This window comes from Anolis carolinensis, chromosome 1 (genome assembly GCF_035594765.1).
Source record: "Anolis carolinensis isolate JA03-04 chromosome 1, rAnoCar3.1.pri, whole genome shotgun sequence".
Lineage (NCBI taxonomy): Eukaryota > Metazoa > Chordata > Lepidosauria > Squamata > Dactyloidae > Anolis > Anolis carolinensis.
In genome coordinates this window covers 233163518-233178384 of record NC_085841.1, presented here as the reverse complement: position 1 = coordinate 233178384, position 14867 = coordinate 233163518, and the positions used below count along the sequence as shown (strand labels likewise).

General features: G+C 37.9%; 1 protein-coding gene across 1 annotated transcript in view; it reads left to right on the top strand.

Moving 5' to 3' along the window:
* thsd7b (thrombospondin type 1 domain containing 7B) overlaps nucleotides 1-14867 on the top strand; it is a 629413-nt gene that overhangs the window by 116615 nt on the left and 497931 nt on the right. The window contains exon 2 of the mRNA XM_062966810.1: nucleotides 5807-5981. Within this exon, the coding sequence (XP_062822880.1) occupies nucleotides 5843-5981 (139 nt within the window). The 5' untranslated portion in view covers nucleotides 5807-5842. The remainder of the gene's footprint in view (nucleotides 1-5806; nucleotides 5982-14867) is intronic.

Sequence of the window (14867 nt, the reverse complement as noted above, 5' to 3'; positions counted from 1 at the left end):
TACATGATCTATATACAAATAGAGTCAATTCAATCCTTTCCTCCATGAGTGCTTGCTGAAAGCACCCATGCACACACACGCTGCTCATTGCTCATCGCTGTTCTCCGTTCTACACAGGAAACTAACTCCCCTGCATTCCACAGGAACCAAGATAGTAAGTCCCGGTCAAAACACACTTGACCCCATTGGTCCTGTGATACATCAATCATAGCAGACTCTCATTAACTCCATAATTGCTGTATCCAGATTGATTTTAACATTTCACAATACACAATACCCTGACAGAAACAGCATATTAAAAAGCTTGTTGTAAATACTGGAATAAGCCATAAAATCCTCTGAAGCTGATCACTTTATATCCCATGCAAAGTTGGATTTGAGACAGAAAAATGTAGAGTGCTCATCAGGACAGGGCTAGTTCTTGATGCATTTGAAAAAAAATGGAAACTCAGCTTCCCCCCAAGAGGAAACCACTGTGTTCCCATGAGAATGTCTGCTTTCCGCACTTAGTTGCTGTAACCCGCTTTGCTTTAGTTCCAGTCATGATCAGACATGCTACTGTCCATCAATGCTTCCTGCTAGATGATGGAAGAAAAAAAAATTGGGGTTCGGATCGATCTACAATCAGCATATCTTTGTACCCAACATCTACTGTGTAGAACCACCCTGAGAGAGAATCAGGATTTAAATCTAATTAATGAAAATGAAATAATCATCCAACAAGTTCCTTTCATCAACACATTTCATCATACTCAACTGCATTATAATGGCGCATCCAGGAGCTCACCAGTTCCGCCTTTGCCCCCTACATTTCCTTCATTGCTCTATCTAAACAAACAACATTATTTCTCCCTTCTGTCCCAGTAGTTAAGGATGGAATCATATGGACCATGCCACAAATTCCCCCAAAACCTGCCTTTGTTAAATTGATCTTATACCCTTGTCTGTTTTACTCGACTTAATGGGGAAAATAGACTTTCATTCCATCATATACAGGTGTTCTTTCAGGCTGATCTTTTTGTGCAATAGGTGAAAATTCTTCAAGGTAGTGACATCACATGATGCCAACTTTTGGCCTTTCTTTAAGGTCTGCAAAATTGGTACGTTGTGCTCTTCAGAAGTTCCAGATCTCACATGTACCAACACAGTCTGAGTTAGCCAGCTCCTCCCATACGGGAGAGGAGGAAGCAGAACCATTGCATACCACAAATGCTGAGCTAGGAGTGGCTGCCTGGTTGAGATAAGCTTCTTGGTGTTCTTGAAAGTAGGTGAAAATTCTGTCCTGTCTCCTAGAGGCTCCTAGATAAGAGGACAGGACATTAGGAGCCATAGCTGTACTTCACAACTTGCTTGAGTGACATGCCAAGATCATTCTCCTTGGCCAATCTATTTTGCTACCACACAGTCAAAGATATTTGGTGTATGCAAGAACAGGCAGAAGGATGATAGAAGTAAGGCGCATCCTTCAATTTCTCCCCAGTGATACTTCCGCTCAGGGCATACACAATGAAAGTCGGACCAATGCCAATGTTGTAATGCTCAGTGGGAGCATAAGCACTTTCCCAGGTTATGACTGTGGGGTGGCTTGTGCTCGTTCATTATGGTCAATCCTAATTTCATGCTCCACATTTATTTATTTATCTTTTTATGCTATTTCTATCCTGTCTTTCTCTACCCCGTAGGGGGCTCAAGGCGGCTGTACATCTCGGCAGCTATTCGATGCCATAAGAAGAATACAAAATTAAAAATATATTTTAAAAGGGAAAATAATGTACAATTAAAACAAATTAGAAACATTTAAAACTAACAACTGTTCAGATTAATCCTCTGTTGTGCCACTTTTCAGCTGTTTTTCAAATATCCCAGTTTTTCCTCTTTTCTTTCCACCTTCCTTCTTTTTATCAACTTAATTCAATCACTGCTGACTGAATTTAAAATGCAAAAATAGATTGCACTCAATTATTTGAGAGCAAAAACAAGCTTCAACAACTTTTCCTAGCTTATATGTTCTCCCTCATTAATAACATTTGCCATCTTCACCACATTTAAATGTGGTTTTGCTATATCTGTCCCATCTACGAATGTTGAAGACTATGTAATTTCCGAAATTAATTAGATTCAAAATGATAGATTCTCAAGTTTATAATTCCAATTAGAGTTGGAACTACACTTCTAAGGGAGTAAGAAGTAAGTACAGTAGAGTCTCACTTATCCAACATTCTGGATTATCCAACGCATTTTTGTAGTCAATGTTTTCAATGCATTGTGATATTTTGGTGCTAAATTCGTAAATACAGTAATTACTACATAGCATTAATGTGTAATGAACTACTTTTTCTGTCAAATTTGTTGTATAACATGATGTTTTGGTGCGTAATTTGTAAAATCATAACCTATTTTGATGTTTAATAGGCTTTTTCTTAATCTCTCCTTATTATCCAACATATTCGCTTATCCAACGTTCTGCCGGACCATTTATGTTGGATAAGTGAGACTCTACTGTATAAATAATAGAATTAATATCTAATTTGAAAGCATGTGTTAAACCCTCAATTAAGCTGAATTGATATTTATATTTTTACATGGATAAACTCGAAAGCAAGTAATTTGTATGTTTTTCCTTTCCCAGGAAGGGCAGCTTTAATAGCATTTAAATGATTTCCATTTGCTAGGGGGCAAAAGTATATGAATGAATGCAGTTAGATAAAAATGTCATTACACTTCTCTTCTGGATAGTCTATATCTGATAAATATAATTACAAAAGTTTATCATGATAGAGACTGTTTCAGAATAATTTAAATAAAATCACTGTTTTTTAAAAAAGGGTTTAAAAATTATATATCTCCTTTGGACTGTATTTTCCATCTTATCTCTGCATTATCGAGAACTGCACACTGTGTATTATGTATTGCAACAATAGTTTGCTTTATAAGGTTAGAAATATAATAGGTTGGAACTAAACTTTTAATAGCTGGTAACTTTAAAGAAAAGCTCAAAAATGATGTGACTAAGCCTTTGTGCAAAGAAAGCTTTTCCTTATATTTGCCTTATCCTGCTCCTAAATAGGAGGCTTGCCGCTATAAAACATGAAAAAATGACCAGTAGCAAATGTAAAATGTTAAAAATTGAGATAAATGCCTAGGAGGCTGAAGAAATGCCTAACATATATAAAACATCAGGAAATCTTCTACTTGTACATTTGCTCTGGGTAACAATGCAATGTTGCTGCTGGATTTGTTCATGTAATATTTAGGTACCTGAGATACTAACATTTGTATTTCAGCTTTATGAAACATCTTGAAAGTCTGTGTTTTTCTTTTCTGATACAAATGTTTGACCTGACAGCAGACAAGAAGTGCTGTACTTCAATTCAAGAACGGGCAACAACTGTCCTCTAGATGTGTTTGAACTACAACAGCATGAGACCTTGGTTCCTGAGGGCATATTTCTTTCAATATATGTCTGTTTGCCAATTGAGGTCTGCAGGGGGAACTCCTTTGTGCCCCATTAGTGATGACAATATGCTGTATTGGGTCATGAAAAGGGGAATTTCTCAGTTGTGGCACTTCAATTATGGAGCTCCCTCTCCTTAGAACCTTGATTGGAGTCAATGCTAGCTTCATTTAGGTGGCAAGTGAAATCCAGACTGTTCATCAGTGAAACTTTGGGGTTCATTCATCTCATGTATTTTCAAAATGCATACATTTTAAAAAATAAAAATACATAGACAAATTTTCATAACTAGTAACTGTAAAGAAAAGCACAAAAATGATGTGATCAAGCATTTTTGCAATGAAACTTTTTACTTACATTTGCTTTATCCTGCTCTTAAATAGGAGGCTTTCCACTATAAACATGAGAAAAATGACCAGTAGCAAATGTAAAACATTTAAAATTGAGATAAATGCCTAGTTCTGGAGGACTATCATTTATTCATCCCTGCAGAAATTATTCTACAGTTGGCGGGAAGACCAACTGCAGTATCTTGTGTATGTTAAGCGTAGGAAGAAGAAACACCCAATGGGAACATGTGAAAGTGGCAGCACCCAATCCCATTGGTTTGGGGGTGCTTCTGGCGTCCCTTAGCACTACCAGTGGTTATTCTGCCAGGAATGATGCTGTGCTTAGAAGTAATGAATACATTCCTAGTGATGAACACAAGACAGACCATCATGTACCAGCTTATGGAACCAATCCCTGTGTATTAGTACCAAGAGCCCTTCTAGAGCATGTCACCAGGCATATCTATAGGCAGGGGGTTGAATCCTTTAGTGCTGCTTCCTCCTTCCCTTTGGAGCATAATTCACAAAACAGGAAGTGCAGGAAGCCCAAACAACCCTGCAGCATGTTTCCCACTTGGCAAAATGTCTACAGAGACCATAAACATACTTCTTGAGACATGGTTCACCGTTCACACATCACCCAGATAAAGAGACGGTGCATCTATACTGTAGAATTAATACAATTTGATACTGCCATGGCTCAATCTTTGGTTGTAATTTTACAAGAGCTTTAGTTCTTTCCATCTAAGACTGTTGTTGATTCACCAGACCACATATACCAGGATTACATAGCATTGAGCCTTGGCAGTTAAAGTGTTGCCAACTGTATTAATTCAACAGTATAGATCAATCTAGAGCAAACTTTGGCCCTCCAGGTGTTTTGGACTTCAACTCCCAGAAATCCCAGCAAGCTTACTGGCTGTTAGGAATTGTGGGAGCTGAGGTCCAAAACACCTGGAGGACTGAAGTTTGCCCATGCCTGGTGTAGATTCAATCAAAGCACAGAAAGGAAGAGGCAGGCAACTAGAGTATGTGCATCAGGTACACATTGGCTGTATCAGCATTAACAATCAGTACACTGGGTAGTAAGATGACAAAAATTTATATCTGTAAAATGCCTCAATATTCAGGAGCACCTATTTAGCCCCTGTGTACCATGTTTTTGTTTTGTTTCCCTTGTGATATACCCTGTTTCCCTGAAAATAAGACCTAGTAGAGGCTTTGCTGAATTGCTAAATATAAGGCCTCTCCCGAAAGTAAGACCTAGCAAAGGTTTTGTTTGGAAGCATGCCTGCCAAAAAGAACACCAAAGTATGTAGGATTGGTAAATGTAAGTAACATAGATTGTTGTACATGGAAATAATGGTAGTAATAAGAAATTCTTGATAGGATTCACAGTTTGTCTGGTTATGCTGGTTTGTGATGACAACTACTGTACAGTATATAATAAATGTTAATTTTTTGTTCAATAATAAATGTGAATTCTTCTTCATGGAAAAATAAGACATCCCCTGAAAATAAGACCTAGCGCATCTTTGGCAGCAAAAATTAATATAAGACACTGTCTTATTTTCGGGGAAACACAGTATTCAGTCAGGAATGGGAGTTACTCTATTTTGGTTAAATTGTTTGTATGCTTAACTGTTCTTCGCTTTGTAAGATGCCTTCAGTTTGTTTTAATAAAGGTATCACCTCAATTCCACATTATATGTCCATGTAGTGAGATAGGATAAGAAACCTCAAAGCAGACATCAAATGGCATCTTTCTCCTCTTTGTGAATATTTTCAACATATTTTTTCAAACATATTTCAATCCATGTAGGAAAATGTATGAAACATCATTTGAAAAATAGTAAGAAGTGATTCATGATGTTCTCATGACCCCATTTCAATTTTGAGTTTAAGGTCACCAGAATAATACATTCCTAGTAAAATCTAAGTGACATCTGAAAAGTTAAACTGATAACTATGCTCTTTAAAAACTTTTCTTCACTATTTTAAAATAATTTTTATTCTGTTATAGGAATAGTGGAGTGAACTGGATTGAACTCCATGAAGTATGATTCTAAGGGATAGCTGGTTTTGCGCTCATTGGGCATGGCAGCGGACAAGAAGATTCATGGTTGTACTTGCTCTCTTGCTGCTACACACCTCCAGTCTGGAAGGCAGAAAATCACATCAATTTGCCTGGAAGACAGGTAGGGATGAATACATGCTTCATTCCCTTGGTTCAAATTCTGTGCACAGTTGCGGAACATTGGACATAATAAAAAAGATTCAGGATGCATAACAAACAAATGCAGTGCATAAGAAACACATAGAGTAAGACTAAAATGTGGCTTCTTTATGTTTTAGCTTTCTCCAAGCAGGTTGGCTTTATTTTGGTTTTGGTAGGAACATCTGTATCACATGGTTTTTTTTCTGAACTGAACATAAAGAGCAGCTTTTAGTGTCTCCTTAAGGTGAACTAGCTCAAACATGGCAATCACCCCATCCCACCTGCAAACTATTGTGTGTTTTTGTTCAATTGTTTTCACTCTCAGTTACTTCAAGATCTAGTGGTTTAGTCTCTGCACAATTCCACATGTTCATAGCTTCTTGTGATCTAACTGTATTTTTCTAAAATTTATAGACCCTTGGGAAACAGATAATTCCATCTCTTCCTTAAACAGGAAGCAATGGCATCTTGCTACAGTTTTAATAATTCTTTTTTGTAAATGGATCTGAATCTTCTGCAGTATAACCCACCAAATGATGTGATAGTCTTTCTCCATGTTTGACCTACAGTTCCAGCAGTTGGGCTCTTGTCTGCTATCTGTCCCGAACCCTAACAATTTCTGGCTTTTTACACTTAAGATCCCACCCTAAAGCTATTACTTGAATCCCAGTTTGATCACAATAGTGTATCAGCAGAAATGCTTGTTGGTGGGTTCAGTTTGGTAGCTCATGACACGATTCTCTTATTAAGTTAGAACTAAAATATATTAAGTCACAGAGGTTAAAAAAGTCAGGGAAAGCTATACAATAGCATAACACAGAAGTTATACAAGTAAGATTATGTTGGCTCCATACAAAATACAATGTAGTGATTTCTTTAGACAAAGTAATACTTCCTTTATTACTCATCCCACTACCTCCCATCGAGCTAACTTCTTATCTGGTCCTCATTAGCTCAATATCTGCTTCCAATTTTTGCTATCTGTCCAGAACCCTAACAATTTCTCAATTTCTAACTGGCCCTAGCTAACCTTTTAATAGGGAAGAACCAGGTTTTATATTATTTCTCCCCTAACCCACCTTCCCAGCATTTTGAAGATTGTGATTAGCTGGCTTTACTAAGCCCATAACAATGAGTGGAATCTATTTTACTAATGTTCTTAACTGTATTCAAAAAGCAGTGGATATAAGTTCAACTACATTATAGCTGTCTTAAGGTTATCGCAATCCCCAGAATTTTGAACTGCTAATAACGGCATGATCAATAGTTGTTGACAGGGAGGGAAATACCTGTGTGAACTTTTCCACTGAATGGCATTTCTGCAGTGACATGAAGGAATAGAATTTTCTTTTTATTCTATTGTCTGCTTTGATAGGGTGTTCCTGCATGGCAGGGAGTTGGACCTTGTAGTCTCTTCCTACTCTACGATTTTATGACTTTGCTGTGATTCTACTGTGCAAGAAGCATCTTTATCTGCACTTGTACCTACCCAAGTATAACTCATGTGTTGTAGTGGTAATACACATAATTGGCACCTGGATTGCTGAAACAGGAATTGTTGGGGCAACGTGATTCACATTCCATGCTTTGTAGTTATCTCCTTTCTTTGTTCCTAAGCAGAGGGCACAGACCTAAACAAACTAACAAAGACTTGCTTTTCCTTTCCTTTTTTCTTCCTGTTTTGTTGTACCCAGTACGTAGCTTTGGCTTTTACTTCTTTTATCTGATAACTTGCTTATTCAGTGCTTGTCATGTGGTGTTTCTGATGTTTCTTCTGATACACTTCTCCAGTGCTTAGTCAGTTTCCATAGTTGAAGGCTTCCTACCTGTCCTCCATTTTATATGGAGAAAAAGAAAGGAAAGAAAAAGAAGAAAATAGTCAATTTGACTTGAGCCGGTCCTTTTCACATATTCTTTTCTCACACTAAATATTGACTTAATATATATGTATTATTTATTTGTTTTATTTACAGCATTTATCTTTCGCCCTTCTCACCCCGAAGGGATCACAACACACACATACACGGCAAATATTCAATGCAATTGGACATACATGATAGACAAACAGATAAAGCTATATCAGCATTTTTTTGGAACTTGGCGCCCGGAGGTTATGTTCAATTCCGGCCACAGGGGGTGCTGTTGCTCCATCTGCTATGATGACAATCCCTTTGATCACAAAACATTTCCTCCTTGTTTTTTGATCGCTGGCATTTTTTAATAGTGCCAAAAAATACCTCCCCGCTAAGCGGTGTCTAATTTATCTACTCACAGTTTAGCTGTTTTCGAACTGCTTAGGTGCACAGTGAGCTGGGCTGATGGTTGGGTGCTCACTCCAACTCGGGTTTTGAACTGCCAGCCTTCTGGTTGGCAATGATCTATTGCTGCTGGTGATTTACCAGCTGTGCTAAAGCCCGACCCATATATAACTTTGGAATATTGTTTAAATCTTTAATTTTAAAAGACTAAAGATAGCACCATAAAATATTTGGGATCTTTGTTTTTCATGAGGTCAGTGTTGTTAATGCGAATGTTAACATTTTTTATTCCTGAATATCATAGTCAGTTTTGACACATAGGAACTCATCCGGTTATTTTTCTCTTTCCTTTCTAGGCATATTGAACTGAATGAAAGAAGGTCTATGTAAACATACCTATGATCTCAACTTTACCTGTATTTATGAATTCAGTTAAATAGAATATTTGCAAACAATGTATGAGATCTAAGCTCAGAGTTTGTATAATTAAATGCTGATACTATAAGCTCATTTATAGCATTGGCATGGTATTATCACCTGTAGAGCATTGGTATAGTATTCATTTAACACTTTCATAAAAAGTTTCTATGGGGCCATTTTTAATTAGCATTAACCATTTAGAAAGAGAAATAAGTTGTTACCTATATTTTTGCATAATGGTATTTCCAAAAGAAAGATCGAGCTACATTTATATTGTGAACTGGAAGTCTGAGCTATTGCTAGTAAGGTTTTAACCCTTCCTAGGAATTTCATGTTCAGTATTTATTTTGACCTTTGCAGGCTTACCTTCATTGATTCTACGAGACATTTCAGAAGTTTTAAGAAATTTTAAAATGTCATTGAAAACAATTGATCTTTTTCTTGGATATGTGCTCAAAACACTAGTGAAGAGTACATCACTTTCTGATTTGTAAATCTCATGGCCAAAATATAAAATGTGTTCAGTGGAATAAAGCAGAACATTACACTTCATTGTTGCCCTTTGTCACTGATATTAAACTACGGTGAAGTACAGAAAGTCACATATGAAATGCCACTGTAATTTTTAGAAACCTTGGAATGCCATTGTTTATCTACCTTGAGCTCATCTATAGTAATCATTTAATGCAGTTCTAAGCTGACTCGAAAATGTGTGCCACAAATGCATGCTGTAGTGTGCATTAAACAAAGTCTCAGGAAAGTCCAAAACAAGCCTTATAATGTGCCGCATCAGATCACTTTGTATCCCAGATCCAGGGAGAAATTAGCTCTGCAAAATCAGGAGTGCATTGTAGACAGCAGCCTCTGATGAAGAGCATTATAAAATACAGAATGTGAGCTACAAAAAAAAGAAATGACCAAGAGCATGGCTGGGAAGCAGGGGGCTAACCGACTCCCTGGAAGGGATAATTGATCACCTCTGTTCATAAGAGTAACTTTCTTTCTCCCAGCCTGTTTGCTTCCTGAGTGCTGATGCGCATCTTTGCAGGAAAGGGAAAAAAAAAAACCCACACAGACCATAGAGGCCAGCTTCTATCCTTAATGTAACTATATTCCTGGCCCCAAACCAGATCCACACCTGCCAATCTAACCTACATAGCAAAACCAGTTCCTCCCAAATCAGTTCCAAATTGCATTTTAGTGTCAGTATATGAGACCCTTCCCTTGAATGTTGAACTGCATTGAGAGGATGAACAGTTTGGCAGTTGTGGGGAAATACCTTCAGGGCTTCATTTTAGCTAAGGAGATCCAAGTAATCTTTTCAGCATTTTTTTTAGACTTGGTTTGGTATTGATTTAGAAAGGGGAAAAAAGTAATCTAAGGTTCCTAGATAAAGCTACTGAGTTGAATTGTATCACAGAGACCTGGGAGAACAGGTGGAAATCACATTGTGTAAACCATGGCTATTCAGGTCTCTCATGAAGCACCAGTATAAATATAACTCCAGAAACAGACAGTGCCAGTGTGGAATCCCGAAGGGTATTAGTAACATCTTTGTCTAATGGGGCTTCATCTTAACATTCACAATATCTCTCTGGCATAGTCCCTGGTAGCGGACAATAAGGAAATAGTTAAAAGAGAGCTGTTGACTTTCACAGGTTGGTTGGTAAGTTACTATGGTCTATTTCAGAAATTAATGTTTCCGGACAGCTCTTGGATAGCGTTCTATTAAGAAAGCATGGTTAATATTGTTTGCAGGCACCTAGTGGAAACAATTTTATTTGCTGATTTGCTTATAGTTTTAGTTATTGTATTGTTTGTGTAGCTTTATTACTTGGAATGAATTTCCATTACTCTGTTGTGCATATATTTTATTATAGTCTGAAACCGTGCATTTACAAAAAGACCAAATGCATCCTAGCAATTTACTAGATGTTTCCTTTTTACAGCATGTTCAATAAATGTTTCCATTTATAAAAGAATGTGCCTTGATAATTGCTAGTTCTGCAGAAAATACATGATAATTATATCCTCTTTATTTTAATTCTAATATAAGTAGTTAATTTAGGCAAAGCATCATATTTACTTAACTTTTCCCCATTCCGCAAGATTATTACTGAAGTTTCTCTGCTTTACCATGGAACTGTATTGGTAAGCCTTCAGTATAGACTCATAAGAACAACAATATATCCAAACCATATTTTGTACTGTGCTTTTCATGTTTGTATCTCTTATTTACTTCCATCTAAGACTAATAGAAATAACTATTTTATGCAAGCATTTTTTTTAAATGCTTGTCTTTCTTATATCTGTCACACATAGAACGAACTGCTCTTTTTTTGACCTAACATTTCATATCATGTCTGCTATGTATTTCATTCGGTTTCCTAGAAGTAAAGAACCATCTGGTCGTTGTCTTAAAATAAAATTGCATATAAACCATACTAAGTTGTTGCCCATCTTTAAAATGCATTGCAAATCTCCAGGTTACCCAGAGTTTTATTATAACTCTTGTTCTTTTTTACAGTAAAAAAGTCTGACAGTATTTTATAGGTCTACTTTCTAAACTAAATATGTGAATATGTGTGTGACTCAATGCATGTATGTGCTTACACGCCATATACATTTGCATACAGTATGCTAATACTAGCTATATATTCCTGTAACATTCCAAGCATGACAAAAAATTGATGTGTTACATATTGATGACCAACCATGGATTAACATGACCAGACATGGAAAGATGGATTAAACAAGGGCACTTTATTTGACCTATATATCCTACTTAAGTAAATTGAACCTGAAAGAAGCGACAAGAGGGGAGCAACGTGATACAGGTTTAAGTGAGGACAGATGTCTACTTCTTCATCTTTCTCTTGGGTGAAACTCCTGAGATTTGAGGGCAATCCAAAAATTGGGTTGCCTTCTGCTGGCCACTTATCTTTGCTTGATGGTACAAGAAATGGACCTTCAGCATGTGATATTCAATACATTGCATGCTAAGTGCTGAACATCACAAGTTTGGTTCTGAACCTCTAAAACACTAATCTAGGATTAAACATGGAAACTATTGAAAATAAATGTTAAGCTTCATAGCTTCTTTCAGGACATACCAATCTCGGCACATGTCACTTAAGTATTTTCACCAAAGCCTGAGCAGTTTTAAAGCCCCAATTTCAGTGGGATAGTGTTTCAAAAATAGTGTTTAGTTACTTTCCTACTAAAATACAATGGCCTGTGTAAATGCTTCACTCTGTCTGGACTCTAATTTAGTACTCCTTCTTTAAAATACGCAGTGTTTTTAAAATACGATCAAAGGCACTTTGCTTCATGTGGTTCTGTGTAGTAGGAGGCAACGTAGACCTGCCGAAGCCCAGTGTCCTTTTGTGCAGTCTGTCTTGGACGGCTAGTCATGAGAAATCACTTTTTAAATTAGAACTTAATAAAAACTTTCCTGCTTCGAACGGTAAGCCCTACTCCCTATGCGATTAGTGGTTTCATTTCTTTCTCAGCAGTTGGGTAATGATTATGGCTCCAGATGCTGTGGGAGCGATAAAGAGATTGATTAATTTCACTTGAAAGGGCATATGTTCAAAGCAAATCCAATCGGAACACTGCGAAAGGGGTGCTGACATCCTTGCAGCAAGGAAGCGGAGCACAACTTAGTCCCCAACTGTTCTCGGGAAAAGGATCGGCAGGCAAATAGCATTCATCTAGTCAATATATAAAACATTCCTATTTGTGCCCTGTCATCATAGGAGAGATTTTATTCTGAATTTTGTAATATTTGTTTATCCTGACTTTTTTCTTTAAAGAACATGTAAGGAGGATTTGGTGGACAGGAAACTAGTCAGTGTGCGTCCTTGGTTAATTAGCCTAAGAATTCCTATGTATTTGTTTAATGATTTATATGGATAACGCAAGGCAACTTGATCATCTGTCTACATCAGAAAAACAATGGCAATTATGAATCAGCATGCTCTGAAGTATTCTGCTTATGAAAAGGTTCACCTTGTATTTCGTGTTAAATACTTCACCTTGAGTCTGCGAACTTGGCACATTAGATAAAGGAAAGGTTGATGATAGAACACAGTCCCTGCCAACACTCAGTGCTGGCTATGTTAACTATGGCTGGCTATACACTGTAGGATTAAAGAAGTTTCACATGACTTTAACTCAGGCATAGGCAAACGTTTTTGCCTTGGTGCCGCATTGTGGGCCCGACTGAGATGGCTGGGCAGGGAGGGAGAGAACCTGTGAGAGGGCGAAGCTGGGAAGGTGTGCGACAGGGCTCGGCTCATCCTCAGGTTGTCCTCCTGGCATAAGGATTGAGCTGCTCATTATGCTGGGAGAAGGGCAAGACAGGCAACAGCCAAGATTGCTCCGGAAGGCTCTTAGCCACTGCGTGCCTTCCTCAGGTCATCCTCTCTGCTTAAGGATGGGGCTGCTCGCAACGTCCTTATGCCAGGACGAGGGTGAGACATGCTGTGGCTAAGAGCACTCCAGAGGACTCTCGGCTGCTGTGTACCTTCCTCCCATGTCCTTTCTATATAATGATGCAGTGGGCCACCGTGTCCTTATGATGAGAAGACAGGGAAAATGAGGAGGGCCTGAGGTAAGCACACAGGAGGCCACATCCGGACGCCAGGCCTTACTTTTCCTGTGCCTGCTTTAACTGCCATGGCTCAAAGCTATGGAATCATGGGAGTTGTAGTTAGTGAGGCATCAGTACTCTTTGGAAGAGAAGGCTAATCCTAGTCTCCAGGGCAGCAGAAAACAAGCTTGCTCCCTCCTCCCTTTGACTTCCCTTCATGTATTTATACATAAAACGAGATGTCTTGAAAATGAACCCCAAATCTAAACCTGAAATTCATTTATGTTTCATATATACCTTATATACATCTTAAAGGTATTTTTTTGCAGAAAATTGTGCATGAAACAAAGCTTGTGTACATTGAACCATCAGAAAGCAAAGCTTAGTCACCCATGTAAACGGTGTTGGATTTTGGATTTCTGGATGAGGGATACCCAACCAGTAGTAGACTAGTACATTCCTCTTTGAATTTGTCTTCATCTGCCTGCCCCATCACTGTCCTCATTTTCTCTGTAGTAAACTGCCTTTCAAAAGTGGAATGGGGTCTTTAGTTGAATAAATACCTAGGCCTCCGGTGGCCTAGGGGATAAAAACCTCATGACTTGGGTTGCTGACCTGAAAGCTGCCAGGTTCGAATCCCACCCAGGGAGACCACGGATGAGCTCCCTCTATCAGCTCCAGCTCCAGCGGGGACATGAGAAAAGCCTCCCACAAGGATGGTCAAACATCAAAAACATCCAGGCGTCTTCTGGGCAACGTCCTTGCAGACGGCCAATTCTCTCACTCCAGAAGCAACTCCGGTTGCTCCTGACACGAAAAAAAAGCTGAATAGAAATTGATGCAGATCCCAGTTGCTAAGAGGGAAGGGAAGGGGTAGTAGTTGTGTTGTTCCAGCAATTTACAAGGACACTCCTACCTTGTTATTCCCACCCCTGCCATATGCCAACCTGTGTCCTTCTGCTCCACTGCAATGACACTCAGTTTATCAGTATGAGCAATGTATTCATAGCTACTTTATAGATTTTATTACTCATATTTTTGCATAATGAGAAAACATTGATTAGCTTCATCAGACCAGGCATATAGATATAATAGTTGGCAATAACCTTGCAATCTAATCATGGGTTCCCATGGTAGCTAAGATTCCTCTTGGACTGCTAATAATCTAATCTATATTTTGCTTGAAGACGTAATTTTTCTGGAATGTATTATGGAACCTTTATCCTTATGTAGGTTTTAGAAATCCATTTTCAAAAATGTCTGTTCACTCAGAAATATTTTGAACTTTTCTCAGTTTATAGAAGTTTCAGTCACTAATACTAATGAAAGGCAACATTAAATTCCATGACAGTAACAAGGTTAAAGTCCATTTTCTTTTGATCCTTCAGAAATGGTACAGTGTGTCATTTTAAATGTTTTCTTAATAGGACAAATCAGTTGCTTCTTGCTTCTAGGAAGCCTGAAGACATCATTGTCTTTAGTTATGACATTTTATGCATATGGAAGATTCCATAATTAAATTAGTAATGAGTATTAATTATACATTTCTTTCCGTTCTGTCTGTGCTATTGACTTTGGCAGAAGACTTTGCTAG